This window comes from Podarcis tiliguerta, assembly GCF_965153285.1.
Source record: "Podarcis tiliguerta genome assembly, chromosome: 2".
Classification (NCBI taxonomy): Eukaryota; Metazoa; Chordata; class Lepidosauria; order Squamata; family Lacertidae; genus Podarcis; species Podarcis tiliguerta.
In genome coordinates, this window is record NC_139535.1 from 105,803,679 (window position 1) to 105,829,224 (window position 25,546).

Here is a 25,546-nt window from a genome sequence, read left to right on the forward strand (position 1 = left end):
TCTTTAAAATGCCAAACCAGTTTAATAAATTCAATTTTCTTCTACAAAATATTGCTGTATTGATCTTGCCACTCTGTTTTTAATAAGCAGAGACGATACAGAATTGCTTGCTATGAAAGTCTTGGAAAGTAGGGCACAAACTGCTGCAGCAAGCAACTGACTTCATGCAGTTAATTTATACCACTGTGTAATCCATTGGTTTTTTTTAGCTGTTGATATTTGTTTCTGGGGGAATCAGGGGAATACAGTGCCATGTTCTGAAATATTATTTTTTTCTGCTGCACAGAGTTCTGTACTTGCTAATGACACCATTTCAGCAGAAGTAAAGAGTCCTAGAGATTGAGGCCAGGATCCAGGGGAAAGAGTTGTTCATGTGGCAGACATGAACACGCTGCACACACTGGGAAGTGTACTAGATGTTACTGTTCACAGTACCCACTGCCAAAGAAACAAGCCTTTTAATAAGCTCAACAGAGGCATATCTCTTTGGCAGCTGACCTGGTATCGTTTGTGGCTACAAGTGATTGACAGGGTGGCTCTGTCTGTCAGCTCCCTCCTCCTTAGTCCCAGTCTTGTGCTTGTACAACTCAGCAGGGAGGAGGATGAGGACAAAACTATAATTAGCTGTAGCGCCATCTACTGTTGGTCATCCTGCCTTCCATCTCACCAGTCCCAATGAGCACCAGCTGCTACTGGTAGTCAGCTGCTTCTGCAAACCAGCCCCTTATACCCAGGTTATATAGATACATAGATAAATGTTTTTATTAATTTTTGAGAAATCAACAAACAAATTTAACAAAATAAAGCTTGTCAGTCGTTCCACTAGTATTGAAAATAGTCCCGGCGAGTTTCAAAGAGGCCTTAAGACATATAGCATAACAAATCAACTATTTCACTTAGTAAATCTGTCAGATAACCTCTTGCCTCGAGGTTGAGGCAAACTTACTGCATTTTGGCAGAACAGTGTATGAGATCAGTTTTAACCAGCCTTTGACTAGGCTCAGAAGATCTTGTAAGGTAAAGGTAAAGGGACCCCTGAGCATCATGTCCAGTCACGGACGACTCTGGGGTTGCGGCACTCATCTCGCTTTATTGGCCGAGGGAGCCAGCGTACAGCTTCCGGGTCATGTGGCCAGCATGACTAAGCCGCTTCTGGCGAACCAGAGCAGCGCACAGAAACGCTGTTTACCTTCCCGCTGAAGGGGTACCTATTTATCTACTTGCACTTTGACGTGCTTTCAAACTTCTAGGTTGGCAGGAGCAGGGACCAAGCAACGGGAGCTCACCCTGTCGCGGGGATTCAAACTGCTGACCTTCTGACTGGCAAGCCCTAGGCTCTGTGGTTTAACCCCAGAAGACCTTGTACTTGCCTATAAAATGCCTTCTACTCTCTTCTGGGCAAAATGTCCAGGTGAGACATTTGTGTCCAAGGCAATGCAGCACTTTTTAATTATTTTTTTGGCAACAGCAGCAGAAAGGGACTGAATGCATGGTGCAGATGTAAAGGGGAAGAGGGAGCAAGAAGTGAGAAAGGAAGAACACAGACATATTTTCAGTATCAGTCAAATGTGTACTCTTGTCAGGCATCCCTCTCTCAGAGGGATTGTGCATAAGATCAGACCACATTATATTATTTGCAATTGATTTTTTTTTTAATTTAAGAAGGGAAGAAAACCTTTTAGAAAATTGATTTGCATCTTTTCAAAGTGGTGTTTTACAGCAGTTTAAAGCTTGACTTGCAGCAAGCAAAGCATGAGGGAGCTCTCCAAGGTTCTGTTTCTGCTGGCTCTGGTGTTTTCAGAATGGGGAGAAAAAATACTTTCATTCTTTAAAGTTAGAAATGTCGACATTCCTCTCATAGTCTCATTGTAAAAACTGGGAGTGTAGTTGAGCTCCACTTTCATTGATTAGACAGATATGGGAAGAGATGCTGTTCTGTAAGGGCCGGAATGATTAAGCTCAGTCTGCACACCAACACCCACAAGCACACCATTAAAAGTATTATTATTATTATTATTATTATTATTATTATTATTATTTATATTTATATGCCACCTTTATAGAATCATAGAGTTGGAAGAGACCACAAGGGCCATCGAATCCAACCCGTGCCAAGCAGGAAACACCATCAGAGCACTCCTGACATATGGTTGTCAAGCCTCTGCTTAAAGACCTCCAAAGAAGGAGACTCCACCACACTCCTTGGCAGCAAATTCCACTGTCAAACAGCTCTTACTGTCAGGAAGTTCTTCCTAATGTTTAGGTGGAATCTTCTTTCTTGTAGTTTGGATCCATTGCTCCGTGTCCGCTTCTCTGGAGCAGCAGAAAACAACCTTTCTCCCTCCTCTATGTGACATCCTTTTATATATTTGAATATGGCTATCATATCACCCCTTAACCTCCTCTTCTCCAGGCTAAACATGCCCAGCTCCCTTAGCCGTTCCTCATAAGGCATCGTTTCCAGGCCTTTGACCATTTTGGTTGCCCTCCTCTGGACACGTTCCAGTTTCTCAGTGTCCTTCTTGAACTGTGGTGCCCTTCTAAGGACCTCAAGGTGGTGTACATGGTTCCCCCCCCCCCATTCATCCTCACAAGGTGAGGTAATTTAGGCTAAGAGACCGTGACTGGCCCAAGGTGACTGGCCCAAGGTTACCCAGTGAGCCTCATGGCTGAGTGGGGATTCAAACCCTGTTCTCCCAGGTCCTAGTCCAACACTCTAACCATTACGCCACACTGGCTGTTAATAGGGGTAGGGCCTGAAATGAGCACAGTTTTACTGCAGCCTCTCACCCCTTGCGATCCTTGCATTCCACAGAGAGTCTGCCTCAAGGCAAAATGTATTTTGTTGAGGTCAACTTCTGAATCCAGCTGCAGAAAACTGCACAGATTCCCTTCCTCCTCCAGTAGTAGAGAAGGAGAAAGGAGACATGAAAAAAGGGTGGATACAAAGCCCTCCCATTATGTCAATCTGGTAGGTGAGAGAAATGCACTAGTGGAGTTGGCACTTAATTTGCCTGCATCCTCACCACCTGCCAACTTCTGCCTCATCTGGGACAAGACCAGACTAGCTCTTCTCTTCGATTCTCATGTTCTTTTGAGGCAGCCCCTATGCTTGCATCCCACCATATTCCCCCATGCCTTGTCCCTTGACCATCAGAGACAGCTGGGCGGTGGGGGCAGGAAGTTACATCAGGGAAAACCCCATTGCACAAATGGAGTTTTGGTCACTGTGACTAAGTATTTCCAATTCCCCAGCCACAGAATGTCCTTCTGTTCTTGTTTTGCTCTGCTGAAGTAGTGAAGGACCAGGTCGTTACATAGCATGCCAAATTCAAAGCTGGCAAGCAGTTTCCAGGCTGATAATTTTTTTTGTCTGAAAGTCCGTGCTCCTCAAAATGAACTCACACCTGATTCATCTTGAGAAGTCTGTCCATATTTTGTAGGCAAAATCTGTCCAGGACTCGAATGCTGCCCTTGTGTTTATCGAAAGTAAAATGCTTTCAGATATTATTGTATTCTAACCAAAATGCTTTTGTTATTTGTTCATTTTTTAAAGGCACAGTTCTCCACATTTATGTGAGACCTGAGAATCAATAGCATTGGCTTGAGGTTGTGGGTTCTAAGAGCTGGTGTGGACCAGAATCCTACTTGTGTGTATTTTGCTGGCAAACCCCGCAATCTCTAAATACGATGCTATTCATCTGTATTTAGTATTCAGGAAAGGTTTGCAAGAACAGGACGTAACATGGGAATAAGAGCTGGAAATACAAGAGGACCCAGATTCTAACATTTGCATCAGCACATCTGCCAAGAATCCCAGAGGGATATTCTTGCAGCAGTTGCAAAGCATCATGTACGAGCTTTGTGATGCCTCAACAATGGTCAGAATGCCCCATCTTCTTTGTTACTCCATGTTTGTTGCAGTTGTAAAATCTCAAGACTGTATCCAGGAGAAAAAAAACTATTATAAATCACCCGTTCATGGAACCATAGCCCCTTGTAGTGTAAAATCTTAATGTTATCTGGCTGGAGAAAATAAGGGGCCATTCTATCTTCCAGCCGTTAGCACTAAACACTGTAAGCTCCACTAGATCTGCAGTAGGCTTCATAGTAACTAACATGCCCAGACTGCTGAATTAATATGGTAATGTGACCATAATAAGGAACTTTATTGTCCCTGAAAGACAGCATGTGGCATATAAACCCCATGGGGTGTTACAATGCATCAGGACACGTTCCATGCCTTTAATTGCTCATGGTACATAATTATCTTATGACTGGCATGACCCTGTGGTGCTTGTATTAGAATTCTGTTTCTCTCTTTCTCTCTTCCATACAGAATGGCACATCCATTATTGAAGCCCATTGTCTTGATCACAGGGAATTGACATATTGTGCTCATTAGCCACTAAAATTGGACTTCATCGTTTCTGTGGTTTTCTCCAGGTATCTCGGAGATGAGCAATTTAGCAAAGTAAACACCCAAACTCTTATTGCAGAGGTAATGATGAACAGCAACAAATAGGGCTTTAACTGAAACCTCCCCCGCCCCTTTCAATTTGAATTTTCCCCTCCCCTCCTTTTAAAATCCATGATGCTTATGAAACTAGGGCACCTTAGGTGGAGCTTTCTTTCGACTAATTAGCATGGTTCCCCTTTCAGATCCTTCATTCTCCATGAGATGAAAACATTATTTAAATCATTCCATTCATCTTTCATATTTGATCGTTTTCACGCGAACTCCCCCCCCACCCCAATCAAACATTGGATCCATTCTCTGTTGTTCTTCAAAGCTAAGCACTTACATGGCATCTCTCACTCAGTAAGTGACACATTATCGATAACTCCGTTGCTTAGCTTTAAGTCCTCTTTTTTTTTCCTGTGAAACTCGGGGCAAATCATTGGATTTTTGCCAGGAAAGCATATCTACTAGAAATATAATTTATCTCATGACCTTCAAGCAATCTGCTGAGACTGCACCCTGAAAACTCAAAGCTGTAGGCTGGAAGTATACTGGAGTCTTGGGACCATATTCACAATTGTTTCAGATGGCTGATACCAATGCCTTTGCAACTGTAAGTCACAGATTATAGTGGTATCACTTACCCAAAAGATTATGTTTCTTTCTTTCCTTCTCGGCACAGGGAAGTAAACATAGTATGCATTTAATAACTAGTATGTAATGGGCTCACAGTGCTCTCTGCTGGGTGTGACGAAACACTGCAGGGAACATACCTGAAAAACAGTTTTGCAGGCTGTTGTGTTGGCATTTAGGTGCCGTTGGCAAGATCCTATTTGTAATTTTTAAAGAAATCTTGACGCGCTGTAGTGTATGAGCTCTGTGCCCATATGTAACCATGAAGCAGATTCTGGGCGACCAGACTGTAATTTGGTGATATTCTAAACGTATTTGTTGGGAAAATGTCAGTACCTGAACCAACTATCTCAGGAAAGGAGTCTGAGGAACTGGGGCAAGCAGTGATGGCAAGAGATGGAGTTCACATATCTAACATAAACAGATCCACCTGAGAGTTCTTAAAGAAGTCAAATGGGACCATTCCAATATTCTAGCAAGAATGCATAACTTATCCCTAAGATCAATCTCTGTCCCTGAGGACTGGAAGAAACAATTTTAAGAAAGTGATGCAGAGGGAATTGTGGGACTTATGGGTGGGTTAACTTAATGTCTGTTCCAGGAAAATCATCCAACATCATAATGGTGGATTGCAATGTCCATCTGTCACAGCTGGCCTACAGGGGTGGGGACAGAGAAAGATCTGATCCCAGGCCAAAAGTGACCCTCATTTTTGCCTTTGCAATGTAGGGGGAGAAAGATGGCTTCCACTGTGAAGCAACTGTCATCATGTCCCATCATCCCCAAGAGCTTTTGTGGTCCCATTTGGAACATATGTGCTTGCGGCTGGAGTTCCTTATTGCTCAGGTCCCCTGTTTTCTGCCCTCTCAGTCCGTCTCATAGGACAGCAAGGCAGTTTGTATATGAGCAGACCTTTTTTTCTAATTTGGGGGGGAAAATCACATGTGAAAATAGAAACAACAGAATGGCCTCTGGAAAAAATGCAAAAGCAGCATGAAAAATAAACTGAGCCATTACACCTTAAAAACAGTAGGAGGAAAGAACAAGAGGCGAGTAAAATGCTGGATTTACAAGTCTTGAGTAAAAGTCTCGATCAAGTTGACAGTGGAAACAACAGATTTGCTTGATCTTAGGAGATCATTTGTTCCAGCCCTTAGTACTGGACTTTCCTCATTGCTTAATCAGTGGACAGTTTATTATTATTATTATTATTATTATTATTATTATTATTATTATTATCATCATCATCATCATCATCATTATTTATTACATTTCTATACTGCCCTTCATCCAAGTATCACAGGGCGTTTTCCTATGGCTTTGTCATTTTTGCTTCATACTACTGAAGCAATATTGTTAACAAACAAACAAATGTCCCAGCTTTTATGGGAAACTCCTTCCATATTAGAGGGGCAAGTCTAATAGGATAACAAGAATTCCGAACATCTTCCTTCTGTCTATGAGGTTCATTACCGGCAAACCTAAAGAGAGCTCCCAGACTCTGGGGCTGGCAACAGAAGAACATCCCTATATCCATTTACACAATGTAGCGCCGAACTAAATCAGGTATGAAATCCAAATAGTGAAAAATGATACCTCATTTTTGCTAATGGTTGCTGTTGCGTAATTCCTCCTTTAATCTACAGTCTGACTTTTAATAGGAACCAAAGAGCAGCAGTTAATGGCATTCAGTAGCTCGCTCTCCACCCCCCTTTTCTTTTCTTTTCTTTTCTTTTCTTTTTTCTTTTACAAACAAGAACATTTCTCAGATAGCAGTTCACTGGACAGGACTGTTGTATGAACGACATGCACTCACTCTGTGGTAAATAGAGAGCAATTACGTAAATATAAGGGGACACGGGTGGCGCTGTGGGTAAAAGCCTCAGCGCCTAGGGCTTGCCGATTGAAAGGTCGGCGGTTCGAATCCCCGCGGCGGGGTGCGCTCCCGTTGCTCGGTCCCAGCGCCTGCCAACCTAGCAGTTCGAAAGCACCCCTGGGTGCAAGTAGATAAATAGGGACCGCTTACTGGCGGGAAGGTAAACGGCGTTTCCGTGTGCTGCGCTGGCTCGCCAGATGCGGCTTTGTCACGCTGGCCATGTGACCCAGAAGTGTCTCCGGACAGCGCTGGCCCCCGGCCTCTTAAGTGAGATGGGCGCACAACCCTAGAGTCTGTCAAGACTGGCCCGTACAGGCAGGGGTACCTTTACCTTTACCTTTACGTAAATATAGGTAGCATGAGAAATTCCATGTGGTTGCAGTGTTTTAAGAAGTGGGAAACTCCTCAAAGATGGGTTAACATAGTTCATTGTCCCAAGAAGCAAAACATACTGATCCTGAAGCAGATTTAGTTACATTTTTGTTGTGCTGTTGTAATCCTTCTTTGTGGCTCCCAAACACTTGGCCACCATGGGCACAAGATGCTGGTATAGATTGCCTGATCCAACAGACTTCTCTTATGTTTTTATGTTACGTTGTGTTGTGTTGTGTTGTGTTGTGTTGTGTTGTGTTCTTAAATGAGCACTTTCCTAAGGAATTATAACTGTCAGAGAACTGAAAAGGTTGTACATGAGATGTTGCAGGTCCACATCTGTTCACCACAACACATTCCACATACATCAGATGTATGCCTGATGAATTCACTTCATCATTCTGACTGAACAGGCATGCCCCACGTGCTCCAGTGTGGATAACCGTGCTTTTTTCGGGGGGGGGGGATGCAGGGAGACGCATATGCCTAAACATTTTGTGAATCTAACGAGAGAATAAACTTGTTGTTGTTGTTTAGTCGTTCAGTCGTGTCCGACTCTTCGTGACCCCATGGACCAGAGCACGCCAGGCACTCCTGTCTTCCACTGCCACCCGCATTTTGGTCAGACTCATGGTGGTAGCTTCAAGAACACTGTCCAACCATCTCGTCCTCTGTCGTCCCCTTCTCCTTGTGCCCTCCATCTTTCCCAGCATCAGGATCTTTTCCAGGGAGTCTTCTCTTCTCATGAGGTGGCCAAAGTATTGGAGCCTCAGCTTCAGGATCTGTCCTTCCAGTGAGCACTCAGGGCTGATTTCCTTAAGAATGGATAGGTTTGATCTTCTTGCAGTCCATGGGACTCTCAAGAGTCTCCTCCAGCACCATAATTCAAAAGCGTCAATTCTTCGGCGATCAGCCTTCTTTATGGTCCAGCTCTCACTTCCATACATCACTACTGGGAAAACCATAGCTTTTACTATACTATTTTTACTATTTAAAAAAATAGTTTCTTCTCTAGCACGATGAATCATCAGTTCCGTTGCTACCCCCAATGGCAGCCTCATTTCCTGTCATGGTGTTTCCTGAGTCTCAGGCGGAAGCGAGTGTTTAATGTGTGAAGTAGGAGTTGGAATCCAGCATGGTGATTGGTCAGTTTCGTTGTTACCACCTCCGATAGCAGCTTCATTTCCTTTCCCAGGGTAATGCATGTACTTTTGTCCATTTACTGTATTTATTTTTCCCGATTTGAACTATAAAATGGTGATTTTCTTGAGTCCAACTGAGAGTAGAAAAAAAGCACTGGTGGACATTATTGCTCTGTTCCCAACCAGATGCTTTCAGGATGCAGTTTTTATTAGCAGGAAGATTGCTTGCCTGGAATCCTTTTTTAAAAAATAAAATAAAATGTTGTGCACTTTTCTCCAGTCATTTCAGGCCTTGCCTTCCTCTTCTCAGGATTTTCTCTCCAAAATTATAATCGCTTATGACATTATCCAATGAAGAGTAATACATATATTTATCACTTTTCCCTAGTCCTCAGATTATTTCACCAAGGCTGACAGAGCCATTTGAGAAGCTAGGTTCTCCAAATCCTCTCTAAACTTACATTTGAAATCCAACATTTCATAGCTTGGGTCATGATTAACTTGGCTACTTTGTGCCATGTCAATAAAAACAAGCTCAGCACCGCATACGTGGTCACGACAGATGCCAACTTGAATAAGCAGTTCTGCACATCAAGTGATTTCAGATGTTGAGCGTTTTTCCACCTTTCCAATTTGGCCATGCCACTCTTTTGTTTTCTTTTAATAAGAAACAGAGCATAAGAGAGTCACAATAGGAGCATTGTGTGGCTCAGCAGCAGCATAAGTGTACTGGATTACCTATACTTCTGCTGATACTGTACTACTCCAGATTGGGCATGGGTGGCACTGTGGTCTAAACCACTGAGCCTACTGGGCTTGCTGATCAGAAGGTTGGCAGTTCGAATCCACACAATGGGGTGAGCTCCAGTTGCTCTGTCCCAGCTTCTGCCAACCTAGCAGTTCGAAAGCACACCAGTATAAATAGATAAATAGGTACCACTTTGGTGGGAAGGTAAACAGCGTTTCTGTGTGGTCTGGTTTCCATCACGGTTTCCCGTTGCACCAGAAGCAATTTAGTCATGCTGATCACATGACCCAGAAAGCTGTCTGCAGACAAACACTGGTTCCCTCGGCCCATAGTCGCCTTTGACTGGACTGAACCATCCAGGGATCCTTTTTTTTTACTCCAGTCAGATGAAAAGGCCACAACTTTAGTCAGTGCTACACAACATGCCCATGCCACAGGATGATTTTAACAGTCACTCAACCAACTGCATTGGCCATTGCATAAGAGATAGTGGCAGTACATCAATGATGGTATGTGTGTCATCTTCTGAAAGAACACAGGTGTACATTGGAGGGGAAGAGAAAGGGTCTTCATAATGAAAATTGGGGTACATCCATTTGGCAGCTCCCTGTGCTCTCTGGTTGGCTGAAACTGGAAATGCACCAAGTTGGGCACACACAAAAAAGCAAGTACCTTTTTATCCTGCGCCAAAAGCATAACCCATGACATGCAGATTGCACAACCTATATTTGTCCTGTATTTGTTCCCTTTTGTCATGCCACTGCCTTGAGAACCATGTTCTGTGTCCTGAAATGCAGAAAGAGCTTAGCCTTCTAAAGGACGCAGATTTATTTTGTACCCTAGTTTGTTCCCTGCACAATTTTTATCCATAGACAAAGGATGTTATTGTGAATGAAGAACTCTATTGTATGCACAGCAATGGTAGACCTTGACATTTGTGTTAGAGATGCATTTGAGCAACACAGAATGCTGAATAAAACTCAACAAGAATCCAAACAGGCGGTTGTATCAGGTGGATTTCTATGTATGGCTGGTGATTGAAGGCTCAAGACCCAAAAAATATAGCTTGGGAGTGAACGTTTTAAGAATATTTAGAAGTTCTATTCAGGTGTTCATTTCAGAGTGGGGGACGCTGGTAGACCTAGTCATTTCCAGCACATCAATTCTGCTGTCTTTACAGTCCTCCATGAGTAGAAGAGCAAGCTTCTCTACTTATGGACACTCCCTGTATGATTTAAAACCCCACATGATTTACTGTTGGCCAGCTTTTTGCAACCTTGAGTTCCCAGATATTACTGGACTCCAACTCCCATCATTCCTAGCCAGCAAGGCCAATGGTCAGAGACAACGGGAGTTGTAGTCCAAAAACATCTGGGGATCCAAGGCTGGGAAAGGCTACTCTAGGCCTTTGCCCAGAAAATGCCCAGTGTGGTGTAGTGTGTACCCAGTGTGGTGTAGTGGTTAAGAGCGGTAGTCTCGTAATCTGGGGAACTGGGTTTGTGTCTCCGCTCCTCCACATGCAGCTGCTGGGTGACCTTGGGCTAGTCACACTTCTTTGAAGTCTCTCAGCCTCACTCACTTCACAGAGTGTTTGTTGTGGGGGAGGAAGGGAAAGGAGAATGTTAGCTGCTTTGAGACTCCTTCGGGTAGTGATAAAGCAGGATATCAAATCCAAACTCTTCTTCTTCATCATCATCCTACACTAAAATAGACCGCAACGTAATATCAGCGTTTGCTTCATTGTGTTACATCTCCATATATTTTGCAGCCTAAGTCAACCTTATGAAGGCTTACCATGGCCAATGAAAATGCTATGTTAATGGTACGTTATATATGTACCGGTACTTTCCATCTTCCTCAATGGGTACTTATAATTTTGAGGCTGTTACCAGGCTCATCCTCCAGCTGAACTGCAAATGTACTGTTTGAAGCCCACAAGTTAGTTGCAGCTGCCTTGGCAATCAAAAGAAGGGGAGCAAAAGGGTCAAGGCTGGACCACAATGGAAGCTGGTACACTAGCTTTTTCCAACTTGGTAGAAGATGGCGGGCTAAAGTTTCCATCATCCCTGACCATTGCCCATGTTGACTGAAGCTGATGGGAGCTATAATCGAAAACATCTGGGGGCACCAAGTTGTAGAATGCTGCTCTATCCTTGCAGTTGCAGTCCATTTTTAAGCATGCTTGGAGGAAACTGAGCATTTGGACTGATCTCACTCTGCTTTCATGGTACAAAAACTGCCTTGGTTGCCATGATTGATGACATTTGTTGTTAAAGAGATAGCAGGAGGGCAACTCTGCTCATTCTCCTTGACTTCTATTGCTTTTGATGCCATTGACACAGTAGTCTCCTGGGCTGACTTCAAGACGTAGGGTGGCACCACTGTCTCATGATGGTTCCATTCCTACTTTCAGAAAGTAGCAGATAGGGACAGCTATTTCCTGGCACCATGAGAATTAACCTGTTAAATTTTGCACAAGTCCATTCTGTCCTGCCTCCCATCAGTGCTGCTTAACATCTGTATGAAGCCACTGGGAGATGTGATCAGGAGTTTTGGGGTGAGGTGTCTTCAGCATGTGGAGGTCTATCTTTCCATACCTCCTGCATCAGGAAGGGCAGTTCAGGGAGTGGAACCCACTGAGGTCATCTTGCTCAAGGGCCCTCCAGAACCTACAGCTGGTGCTGAGAATTTTGTCCCAGGAACAAAGTCCAGAGAAAACCCATGTAAACTGAAACTTATGAAACACACCTGTCAGTCCTTGCAATATGATGTTCCAGGGACTCTAGCGAAGCAAGCTGAGATCAGCAGTCAGTCGAACAGAGTTGTAGCTCTCTAGAACAGGCTAGCAAGCCAAGCAGGCAAAAGCAAGTTTCCATGGGGCAAGTGGAAAAGAGTACTGATGCAGATCGCTGCCTGGATGTCTTAGGAATACTTCCTAAATTGCCCCAGAGTGTAGCTGGTCAAGAGAGCTACACTTAGGGTACTCTTTTGTGTATGTTGCTAGCTCTCCCTTATAATCCATAGAGAGATATTAGGTTTGTGTTAGTACTCCAATTGGACCATTTTTTAAAAAAGAAAGCAAGGGTAGCCTAATTTAAGTTTTGCACCCAGCAGAGTAAGTAATGGGTTTTGAATATATTTCAAAAGCATTCAAAAGTGAATTAACCATTTAGCAATGTGCCGTTTCAGAATAGCAAACTGCCTTTTCAACCAATGAGGGGTGCTCAGTTGTTCAGCGTTTTAGAGCTCGGATTCAGTGAAGCAAGCCCTCGTTGAAATATTAAAGCAAATCTGATATTTGTTTACTACACATGCAAATATCAAAGTAATAAACTAGAGGGCAAGCACAAAGCTCCTCGACCTGTGGGGGTTCCCCCCCCCCTCCAGGCATTAATAAATGACTTTATGTGACAAATAGAAACTTTTCACACTCTTCCTTTGAAATTAGAAACAGGATGTAAAGTACCTGTGTCGATATGATGATGCAGAACTCTGGATGGCCAACCTTAACTTCTATCACAGCATCTCTATAATGCAACTTTTTTTTTTCTTACAAGGGAATGAGCAACAATAGAACAAGACCTTTGAGCACAGTAATTGCTATTACGGGTAAAATGACACAGCAGCACGGTTAATGATTATGGTGCGTGATGTACTAACTATAGGGTATCATATGTAATTGTCAAGACACTCCTTTCAAATTAAAGCTCAACAAAGCATACCATGCTATAGTTCCCGCTATTTAATACAAATTAGCATAATTTAAATGTACTGTTTGTATCCAGCCTGGTGATTTATTATTTTTATTTTCCTAACAACTGCTGAGAAGAAAAATGATTATTACCTTGAACTCGAGCAAGAAGGAATTGTACAATCCACTAGGAAGAAAAGTCTCCAGCATGCGTCTTAGTGGCGTGAATGAGTGCTATACAGGACCACTGTTTTTATTATACTCTTTAGATGCAATTTCATTTTTTCCTTTCAGTCTCAGAGCCTTTGGTCTGATTGTCAGGAAACAAACATACAGGCAACACCCTGGTTTTATTGACTGGGAAATCAGCAGGGATGGGGAGGGTCATAAAAGATCTTCTGCAAAATTTTATTTTTCCATAAAGAAAGGGACTAATGACAGCAAGTTCTTCCAAAGATGAGGTAGATGTAGAGTGGATTGGGGAGTTTTTAGTTTTTGTGCTCTTCCTGCTCTCAACTTTTTCAGGTAGCCAGCAAGAAATCACAATATGCTGGATTTGAGGCCCAAGGGAGGATGACTTGCTGGAGTAGTCATTTCAATTTTAGGAGTAGTGTTGTGGTTCGAGGACCCGACCCCCGCGGAGGAGGAATGAATACACGAGGACACGTGATATATGGTTTATGGGCATGAAAAGGCCACAACTTTATTGGTTACAGCAGTGAAAAGGTATTGGCTTAGGCATTGGATATCCACCGCAGGGATTGAATCACCAGTAGCCTGATGATGCTAATTCAACTATAGGCTCTCCCCTGATGCCACCGGGGGTCGTGCCATGGCCTCCCGCCAAGCAGGCATCGGACAAAATACACGACCGCCGGATTCCTTTAACGGAATACCCAAAATTGAAGGCGTAGGCGATGGCCACACCTAGCCTTCCAACACACCACAACACCATAATCCAATGCCTAACCTACCCACCAATACCTCAAAAGTTGTGACGATTGCTACGAGGCAGACGAAAAAACCAAATGGCCTAATGCCATGTGGAAAAACTCCTACCAGGCCCCCCGCCTAACCAGGGCAACCAACCTAAGGTCCATAGCAAGGTCAAGACCCTAAGCTGAAGGGAGTGGAGGGTGGGTGACTCTCGGCGGACAAAGAGAAAATGAGGCCGGGGAGAGGGCTGGCGCGGTAACTTGAAGTTACCTGGGCACGCCCCCCGCTGGCTCCCGATTGGGTGCCGGTCAGTGGGCGGGGCGCCAGCCAGGTAACAGGGAAAGCAGGGGGCGGCTGCCCCCTGCTAGGGGCGGTGCTCGGGCTCCCGCCTACAACCACTCCCCTCCCTTCCAGGGAGGAGAGTCTTTGTCTTCTTGGGCAGGCCCCATTCATCCCAGTGAAGCTTGAGCAAGGTGATGGGAAGGGCAGGTTGTCCTTCTTTGCCTTTACAGTGGCATCAGTAAAAACACTCATCTTTTTTATTTTATTTTTAAAAATGCATTGATTTCCTTCATAGTTGAACAATAAATCTATTTATGCACTGGTGGTCTCGATGACGACACTCCACACTGTTTGTTACTTTAGCATCCCACTGCTACCAGTGTGTTTTGGAACTGAAGCTTGTGAAAGGCAGGAAATTGTGTTTCTTCCCTGCTCTGCTAATATCATCCGGGTGTGAACATAATTCTCCGTGTGTCAGAGCAGTTGGCGTGTCAGATTAGGACCTGGGAGACTAGGGTTCAAACCCCTCACTGCTATGTAGCTCACTGAGCAATACATTCGGCCATACACTCTCAGCCTCACCTGTCTCACGTGGTTGTTGTGAGGATGGAACTGGGAGATGAGAACCTGGGATGAAAATAATATAGTGCAAAATGGCCAGGTATGTCAGTGATCCGACAGTGAAACCCAGTGGCTATGAACCACAAACAGAAACATGAAGAAAGGAACTGGCCTATTTTCTTTAAATAAGTAAACAAACAAACCCCTGTGTTGCAAAGAGAACGTCAGCAATGCCCAGGCAACACGATGGCCATGTACATATGCAATAGACAATCTTTTATAGAATTCCTTCAAACCATAACAAGTCCATAATGAAATCTTTAGTCTCAAAGTCTCTGAAAATCTTTTAATGAAGCGAGGTACTAGACTTTGTACGATGAAAGACAAGATGTGGAGCTTTGTGTATTCAGCCAATATGATGTCCAACACTGAACAGTGATTCCGGATATTGACTACTGTTTCGTAGAATTCTTTGTCAGCGTGGTGGGAAGATATAGAATTGCTTCATAAATCCATCTTATTTCGAATGAATATATGTAAATGAAAGTATCAAATGCTGTGGAACAGTTCTCATGTAGTCATTTAAAGATTTTCAGAGACTTTGAGACTAAAGATTTCATTTTGGACTTGTTATGGTCTGAAGGAATTCTATAAAAAAATTGTCTATTGCATATGTACATGGTCATCGTGTTCTCTAGACATTGCTGACTATTTCCTTTAAATGCAGAACTTCCAACCAAGATGGGGATTGTAATAGTTAGTAGAGATTTGTCTCTGAATTAGATGAGTCGGAGGAAGAGATGTGAACCATCCATGTTGTAGCAACTGTCGTGGAACAGATAGGTGTGGCTTGCTGGGTGGAGTCCAGCCACTACACTAGCTTCTGGTTAGATGGGTCACTCTTGCTTACTGGGAAGGTAAAGAGGGACAAGGCAGAAAATGCACTGGCCGAAACAATGCCTTTTCACCATAGTGATCTCCCTCCCACCTGTCCCCTCCCACTCCTGGAAAGCTAATGTACTTCCAGGAAGTTAGTGTAGTGACTCTGCCCGGCCACTAGCAACTGACTTCTGGGGACAGAAGTGTTGCTCTCAGTGATGGCAAGGAGGATGTAAGGTTACCACATGTTTTTGAATCTGTATATTTGCAAAGCTAGTCTTCTCTGCTTTTAGCCAATTGTTTTTTTATAAATTTTTCAGTAAGAATAAATGAGTTGAATCTTTGATATGTTTAAATGCAATGTAAATAATTAATCCTTCCAATGAAATATTCCCCTTTCTTGGGCCCAAAATCTGGTAATGAAGTCATTATTCAAGTCTTGTATAAAGGATACTTTCAAACTCCTACTTATTTAGAAGCACACTAATTGCATTTATTGTGTTCCTCACACACTTCTGGCTAAAGTGTGTGTATATATCTTACATATTTTGCATGAAATATGTATACTTATTAAAATAATTCAATGTATAATGTAATGCTCAAAGCAGGAAAATGAAGCCCTTATGGGTTTGTGAATTTCCTCATACCCTTTAAAAAACAAAAAAATCTAGATCAACAGGAGACAGTTAAAAGTAAAAACAAACAGAAACCAAAACTAAATAAAATTCAACCTTGAAGCAAGCCAAGACTTGCAAAGTTCATGCTTTTTCTTCTCCACTTCCATTTTGTTTAGGTCAGTGGGACAATGTATAACACAGGGAGGCATGTTTCTCTACGACTGGACAAAGAACATTTGGTCAACATCTCTGGAGGACCCATGACATACAGCCACCGATTGGAAGAGATCCGGTTACACTTTGGAAGCGAAGACAGTCAGGGATCAGAACACCTTCTGAATGGACAAGCTTTCTCTGGAGAGGTATGTCAATATGCTTTAAGCTCTGCAGAGAATTTTATTTTATTTATTTTTAAAGATCCCTGGGGAGCTGACTTGCTCATGTTTCTATCCTCAGCACAGGATTTCTGCACTTTGCGAAATACAGAAACCATCAGTTATGTAATGGGAACATAGAAATTCTGCAACTAGAATACACTATGCACATTTAACTAAGCTTGCTCGTTGTTCTATTTTTCATGCAGTTTGCTTGGTTTTCTTTCTGGAATCAGAATTTCTGAACTTTGCACTTCTGTGCAGGATTTCTGCACTTTGCGAAATACAGAAGCCATCAGTTATGCAATGGGAACATAGAAATTCTGTAACTAGAATACACTATGCACATTTAGCTACGCTTGCTTATTGTTCTATTTTTCATGCAGTTTGCTTGGTTTTCTTTCTGGGATCAGTCGCTTTGCCCCTGGTGACAAGGATGTGCTTATTGCAACTCAAAACCATGGAAAGAAATAATTAAAGGGTGTACAGAGGTGGGCCTGTTGCTTTCAAACTGTGTTCCCTGGAAGCTTATCAGGGGTTCCTCAAAGAGAAGATCAGCAATGGGTGTGTGGTGGGCCAACTCCCCAGTAAGACAGCTTGCCAACCACAACCAATATCTCTCTGCAGAAGCAGAGCTACCTGCTCTGGCACCCGGAGCGGCGCATATGCTGTGCACCTGGGGGCAGGGGCCATGGGGCAGGGCGAGCATCTCAGGCAAGCTGCCCATGGGGGCAGAGCAAGCCACCCATTGGGGGTGGAGCGAGCCACCCATGGCAGGCTGCTTCCTGGGTGGGGAGGAGGGAGATGTGCTGCTTTGCCAGCAGCCTTCCTCCCTTCCCTCTTCCTTTTGACAGCTCGAAGGAGGCTTCCAGTGTGGTGTAGTGGTTAAGAGCGGTGGTCTCGTAATCTGGTGAACCGGGTTCACTTCCCCGCTCTTCCACATGCAGCTGCTGGGTGACTTTGGGCTAGTCACACTTCTCTGAAGTCTCTCAGCCTCACTCACCTCACAGAGTGTTTGTTGTGGGAGAGGAAGGGAAAGGAGAATGTTAGCCGCTTTGAGACTCTTTCGGGTAGAGATAAAGCAGGATATCAAATCCAAACTCCTCCTCCTCCTCTTCTTCTTCTTCTTCTTCTTCTTCTTCTTCTTCCCCCCTCCCCAGGAAGCAGCCTGGGAGCAGGGGACAATGGCACGCCACCTGCTCACAACTCCCAAGCCTCCCCATAGCTGTCAAAAGAAAGGGGGAAGGGGTGAAGGCCGCTGGCAAAGTGGCGCAGCTCTGTCCCTTCCCCCGATGGCTCAGGGTAGGCAGTGAGTTGAATGTCACCCCCCTCAGTGATGACACCCAGGGTGAACCGCCCCCACCAATCACCCTTCCTCCACCCCTGTCTCTCTGCAATCCACAGCTACTGGTTCTCGCCATCACCCAGTGTTAGTTGAGAATGCACCCAATAGGCTTCAGCTGTGCCCTTGAATATACCCCCAGATTCCTTTGCAGGACACAGCACAGCATTCCTGAGCAGACATGTTGATGTAGAAGACTTACCTAAAGACAGGACACTGGGTGGAAGGCAAAGAGTCACTGCTGTACAGTCAAGTGCCTTTCTAATTTCAGAGGTCTTACCATTTTACAGTGGGAAACACAGTAGTTTCTAGGTGTTTTAATAGGTCTATCGGTAGACTCTCAGGGTGTTTTTGTTTGTTTGTTCTTCACAAGCAAAGAAGGACCCGTAATGAAATCAATCAAGATAATCTCTTGCCTCAGAGAAATGAACGGGATTTGTATGCTTATCTTACTTGTTTCAGTGAAGCTTTCAGTCTGCATCAGAGCTCTGGGCAGTCTTGTCAGGAATCCAGTCCAACCCAAAGAGCATCAGGAGAGGAGGTTGGCATCTGCCCATATTTAGTATGGGACCCAGCAAACCATCAGATGGAAGGTCATGCTAGAACAGAAGTCCAGCCAGCCATTAAGTCAAACAGGCCTATCATAATGCTGGAAGATTTGTACTCAGAGGGATTGGAGGAGGGTGCATCAGGCATAGTCAACAGAGGGATGTGGGGTTGTGGTGCTGCCCTCCCACAACAGCAGCATTGGGGTGGAGTCAGAGGGACTATAAAACCAGCTCTGGGAGGGGCAAAGGGAGGAGTTCGTTGGGAGTTGGGTGGTTGGTTGGAGTGGGAGTGAATTGGGATAGAGTCTGTGGGGAGGTTGAGTTAGTGTAGCGAAATAAGCTGCGTCAGGAACAGTTAGGGGCTAGGAAGACAAGTAAATATCTGAGAGGTGGTTTAGTGAGTGAGAGCAGGTAGCGGAAGTTATAGGTCTGGATAGGCACCCCATTATTGTAATTGACCGATGCCATTTATGAAACGACATGCTTGTTAATCTGCAATAAATAAACAGAAGTTTATGTTCCCATTTAACCCTGACTGGACTCAGTATTGTACCAGGTAGGGCCTGGGTGGTGGCAGCGAGAAATAAAGTGGTGGCACAGGGATCAATAGACTGTGAAACGTCCAGGGACTCTGTGTGATCGCCACATGGGGCAGTTCAGGGCAGTGGTCAAGTTCCAGACTCAATATGGACTTTAGTGGATTGAGTCCAGAGAAGAAGCAGTGAGTCAGATGACCTTGGAGGGGGAAGTCTGCTGAGACAATCAAGATGGTTCCAATAAGCAGGAAGGTGGAGATCTTTATGAGATTTTACAGCCAGCCATGGGTCATCAGGGGCTAGGAGAAATCAGTGGGTGAGGTCAAATGTATTGTTTAGATGAGAGACCCCAGCCTGTTTCTAATGCTTTTAGGATATTGGTTTCATGCATCAAGAGAAACCGGGAATGTATTTGTTCATTCACTCATTCATTCATATACCATGATCTAGAAGAATTTCAAAGAAGGGTTCAGGGTAATGCAATTGATCATAAACATCATAAAACAATATTAAAAAATGCAGTATTCCAGTTTCCTGAACCCCCACAGTGACCAGCAAAATACCTCAGCCGATATCAGTGGTCAGGGAATGCTTTGTTGAGCAGAATGTTCCTCAGCAAAAAAATATAAAGCGGTCAGTTCCTGGTTTAAGGTCTGCTGGAACCCAGTATATGATCATGAGCCGATCCCAATAGGATGTGCCTGAGAGCACAAACAAATATGGTAATAAGAGACGTACATCCTCTTACAAATGTGTACAAAAGGCTCTTTCAATACCCTGTTGTTATTCATTCTGACGCACCAAAAGGTTCTAGCAATGCAGGAGTTTATTCTGCTGAAGATGAATAGCCGCTCTGCAGCCTATGCCATCTATCACCAAGTAGTGATAAGTCAATTAACGCCTGCCATTTTCATTGGCATCGCAGAACAACAGATATGTAAAGAGCAGTAGATTAATTGCAGCCTTGTCAAATTGTGTTATTAAAATGGATGGCAATCATTGTCTTTGTTTTCCAAAAGTAGGTGACTGCCTGACAAAGTCAAGAAACAGTATTTTCATGAAATTACGTACAACTCGAACTTCTGACACCCGTGTGCTGATTTCACACGCTATGGTTGAACCCCCCAAAGCCCTACCATTAGTGCAAGGACTTGTGGTTGCACAATCGGGTTGCTCTCCCCATGCACCCAACACCCCCCCCCCATGCCCTGATCTGCTCGGTGGAGGGAGGGCTAGAACAAATGGAGGGGGAGAGGGAGGATGTGTTTGACAGGATGTGTTTGATGGATACAACTCAGTGAACATATTTGCTGAATTTAGCATTCATCTTTTTAAAGGAGGGATGGGGACTCACGTGCTTTAAGTCTGTGTTGCATATTCAAATACCACCTGTTCCTGGGTTAAAAGCCTGGTGTACTTTGCCAGGAATATATTGCTGAGTATGAATAAAAGAAGTCATCCTCTCAGGGAGGTGAGAGGGGGGGGTCACAATTAATTCAACCACAACATTGGTCTGAAAAAAAATCCTAATTAATGACCTCTTAATTGTGGGTAGATTCCTGCTTGTTTTTAAATGCTTTAGAGATAGGCTTCTAGCTACCCAGAATTCAACAGTCTAGTTAACACAAAGTACCGTAACCAAGAGGGAAACTATATCATAAACTCTTGGAGTTTGTTTTTCCTATCCTACAATTGATGCCTTGCGTTTGGAATGGGGGCGCTGAATGGATTTCAGCATTCTTCCTGCTGAATTTCAGAACTGCAATTTGCCACAGGCTATCTGCATTACATTCTGGAGCTTTTCAATGGGAAATGACACAGGTCAGTTTTAAGTATTTGAGCTCAAAGATAAGCTTATTAACATAGAAAATTGAGCCTTGGAGGAAAGAGCCAGAAGAGGGAACATATGCCTAATGTAAGGGCAGTATAGCAAAACCTCTGTGGACTACAAATGAATGTTCAAATTCAGCAATGTAAGTCAACATGGCAATGTATTAAATAGCTAGAGAGATAAAATGCAAATCAAGAGGTAGCTGTGATATTTTAGGAAGCAAATGAAGGATGGCAAAAGAAAAAAAATTAAATAGATGACTTTGCGGGACAGTAAAGCTGTCCAAAATGTGTTAACCTTTAAATCTGTCTCTTATATCTACTGCTTTGGTGGTTGCAGTGGTGCTTCCAAGATGGTGCTGTATGTATTAAATGTATGGCTCCAATGCATCAAATAATAGATACAAGCAATGGCCAACCAAACCATTTTGCTGCCATCCCTATCCTACCTTCTCATTCATCCTGGCTTCTGGTCTTCAAACTCTGCAGTAGCAGGGGATGATGTTCACCATGGGTTTAAGATGCACACATTGGAGATGATATCAGGGCCTGGTTGGATAAGGAGGAGAGCTGGGAGCCACCAGCCAAAGAGTCCCCCAGGGAGGGCTCTGAAGATGACGTCTTAGGGCCCGGAGCCTGGAGATGGGACACTGAGGAGCGATCAACAGAAGGGAAGAGCTGGGAGCCGATAGAAGCAGGAGACTTGAGTGATCAAGGGGGGTCAGGAGAAGGAAGGTCATCTGGGACAGGATTAGAAGCTGTGAGTCACAGCATGCACACAGACAGTCCCAGTCCTGCTGACTCTCCTCCCCCTCTTACCCATTGCTCCAGAGGGGCCCTGCACGTTGCTGAGCAGTGCACCAGACAGGTCCAGAGTGCATGCCTAGAGCTTAGTTTCAGCAATGCCTCCGTTGAGTTAAGACTAACCAGGGGACATTACTGTGTTTTTTATTTCTGCTAAAAAAAGAAAACTAATTGCATTCCATGCCTTCTGTGTATGTGCCTGTGGATGACCTGGCTCCTTGACAGCTCCTTGACACAGGATCAGGAATGACCCAAAGTCTAAGAGTCCTAGTCAACATGCTAACCAACGTGGACCATGGAAGTTCTTGTGCTCCATCAGCATAGGTTGATTGTGAAGTGCAGGAAATCCATTTCTTGGCTAGCTGATTCCCATCCATGGCTTTCATGTTGACTGTAACTTCAGCATCAGGCAATAGGCGGGCTTAAATTAGCATCCATTTACATACATCTGTGATCATGGCCACTGGGCCCATCACCTCCTGGCAAATAGAAGGGGAAGAAATGGAGGCAGTGAGATATTTTACTTTCTTGGGCTCCATGATCACTGCAGATGGTGACAGCAGCCACGAAATTAAAAGATGCCTGCTTCTTGGGAGAAAAGCAATGACAAACCTAGACAGCATCTTAAAAAGCAGAGACATTACCTTGCCGACAAAGGTCCGTATAGTTAAAGATATGGTTTTCCCAGTAGTGATGTATGCAAATGAGAGCTGGACCATAAAGAAGGCCGATCGCTGAAGAATTGATCCTTTTGAATTATGGTGCTGGAAGAGACTCTTGAGAGTCCCATGGACTGCAAGAAGATCAAACCTATCCATTCTGAAGGAAATCAGCCCTGAGGGCTCACTGGAAGGACAGATCCTGAAGCTGAGGCTCCAATACTTTTTCCACCTCATGAGAAGAGACCCTGATGTTGCGAAAGATGGAGGGCACAAGGAGAAGGGGACGACAGAGGACGAGATGGTTGGACAGTGTTCTTGAAGCTACAAACATGAGTCTGACCAAACTGTGGGAGGCAGTGGAAGACAGGAGTGCCTGGGGTGCTCTGGTCCATGGGGTCACGAAGAGTCGGACACAACTAAACAACAACAAACAGCAACAACATACATATGTTCATGTACAATGCCTTTAAGACTGCAATGCTGTACACACTCACATGGAATAAGCCCCATGGTGCTCTGTGGGACTTACTTCTGAATGGACATTCCTGGGATTGCACAATAAATGTAGTAGATGGCTACATTTGAAGACATTTATATAAATTAGCAAGTGAATTAATTAATAAGCACAGTGAACTGAGTTAACCTTAATTGAACATTTGAAATCATGCTAGTTTACCTGTGGATCAGCCTGTTCTTTTGCCCCTAAAAGTATCCTTGCTTAAGCAGAGTAGTTGGGTGACCAAATGGAATATGTATCTGTGCGATAAGAGCATTCATCTCCGCTGCAGTTCTAACAAACTACTTCTTGTGCACCCATCTTTTGAATCTACAAGAAGAAAAAATTCAAAGAGAGAAAAGGTGAATGAATATGATCTTGGGAAAAGATATTTGAAGTATTTGATTGCTTGAGAAAATTACTTGTGTAGAGGATATCTCAGTTCATAAAGCAGTCCTCAATTACGGGAATCTTTTATATAAATGAAAAACCCGAATCCATTTTGTATACATTCATCTTAGAAGGACTTGACTTTAGAGAGCATTCAGCTCTGAATCTGCCCAAATTAACAAGCTGGAGTCAGCAATGGACAAATGCAGAATGTGTATAAGCTTAGGGAAAGCTAGATGCCTGTGGGAATAGGTAAAGAATGGAAGCTTGTTCCTGCAAATACTCCACTCATGGGTTCGGAGGTAGGATTTGAAAGAGAGGAGGGGGGGAAATGGGATGGGGCAGCTGTTTCCAGTGTAGGGAGCAACATAGGTTTAGAAGAAGAAGAAGAAGAAGAAGAAGAAGAAGAAGAAGAAGAAGAAGAAGAGAAGAAGAAGACGTGTGCAAGCAACAGCAGACTAGCTTCTGCAGAATCTTTGCCTTGACATCTCTATAAACTCCTTTGTCCAAAACAAAGCCAATCTCCATATTATACAACTTTAATTGTTAATCTGTTGACAGGTAATTTAAAAAGGGCTGCAGATGCAAATATGAACTAATTACTGTGTTGAACTCAATCTACTTGATTTTTATCTTCCATTAAGAGTTATTGTCAGTTATGGCAAGTGCGAATATATATGTAAAGTGTGCAGGGACAGAACAATAACCCGTCAGTTTTAGAAGGTTAAAAATGGGTGGAACAAACCGCAGTTAATGAACCAGCCCAAAGTCTAGGAGAATGGAAAGTGATAGCAGTTTCAAAATGCCAACCAAAATATCACTGGTTAGAGCAGACTGTTGGACACTGTAACTGTTGCTCTTCGTACTTCCCTTGTTAGACCGAGCTGTAGGACTGAGTTTCGTAATATCAGCTTAAAATACAAATGCACCTCTATTTACAAATCTCCATGACCTACTGATATAATCCTTGTTTAGAAACTTGCACCCAAGCCCCTCCCCTGCAACATGGGGGAGGGTATTGAATCGGAGCCCCTGAAAGAACTGCCTCCCAATTTACCACTAGTAAAGGGATTGGCAAATGGGGGGGTGCTGTTTTGGTCTGAAGGACACTCAGAACTCTCATTTCGAATTGTGTAATCCGCAGTGTGGTTAGGGTTCCTTGTCATCAACCCATTTGCCCACTGGGCTCCTTCCCACTGCTTTCCCTTCTTTCACAATACAGTGGTACCTCAGGTTACATGCACTTCAGGTTACAGACGCTTCAGGTTACAGACTCCGCTAACCCAGAAATATTACCTCGGGTTAAGAACTTTGCTTCAGGATGAGAACAGAAATCGTGCTCCAGTGGCGCGGCAACAGTGGGAGGCCCCATTAGCTAAAGTGGTGTTTCAGGTTAAGAACAGTTTCAGTTAACCAACAGTAGAGAAAAGAAAAGGTTAAAAAAAAAAAAGGTAAAATACCCATGGACAGAGGGTTTACCTTCCTGCCGCAGTGGTACCTATTTATCTACTTCCGCTGGCATGCTTTCAAACTGCTAGGTTGGCAGGAGCTGGGACAGAGCAACGGGAGCTCACTCTGTCACGGGGATTCAAACCTTCGACCTTCTGATCAGCAAACCCAAGAGGCTCAGTGGTTTAGACCACAGTGCCACCCGCATCCCATGGAGAGAGGTATGCTTGCATTTGCAAGCTATTTTGAGGATTGATCCTCATGTGGGTTTTGATCATCTGAGCATAGCCGTCAACTTTTCCCTTTTTCCCCCCAGGGAAATTCCCTTATTCCAAGTAGGATTCCTCGCAAGAAAAGGGAAAAGTTGACAGCTATGCATCTGAGGCGGCAGGGCTCACATTTTGGGGTGCCCTTTTCAGAAATTGGCCTCATTCAAGTCATTGGGTCCGTCATGTGGCATCAAGGATTTCCTGAACCCCTTCAGGCACAAAAGTAGTTCTCCTCCACCTCACTGACTGAGTTCTTGTCTGCCTTCCCCTTTTCCTTTAGACTGCAGTTGTACATCTTCTTTATTAGCACTGGTTTTACAGTTATGTGATGAGTGTCATCGTAGAGCCCAGGGTCTTCCCTGTAATATTGCTCTTGTCACAGTGCTAGTTGAGAAGAAAAAACATTGGATTCCCTACGTAGATTTCATTATGCAAATAGAGTTATAGGATATCCGAGCTCCTGTGGACACAAATCAATTCTGTGCCACGTACATTCAGGATTCATGACACAGACATCCTTATTTCTACTCACTTGAAATAGGAAGTAAAAAATTTGAAGCGAGTGCCTTTCGGGGAAAGATTTATGTTTCGTATTGTGGGGCTAAGCATGCATTTTATGGGAAAGCGGATGAAACTGGGAAAGGCTC

The 25,546-nt window shown here is 43.9% G+C and overlaps 1 protein-coding gene across 3 annotated transcripts in view; it reads left to right on the top strand.

The window, feature by feature from the left end:
* CA10 (carbonic anhydrase 10) overlaps positions 1-25,546 on the top strand; it is a 359,415-nt gene that overhangs the window by 262,485 nt on the left and 71,384 nt on the right. For all 3 annotated transcript variants that reach the window (XM_083427918.1, XM_083427919.1, XM_083427920.1), the window contains exon 5: positions 16,376-16,561. In XM_083427918.1, the coding sequence (XP_083284044.1) occupies positions 16,376-16,561 (186 nt within the window). The remainder of the gene's footprint in view (positions 1-16,375; positions 16,562-25,546) is intronic.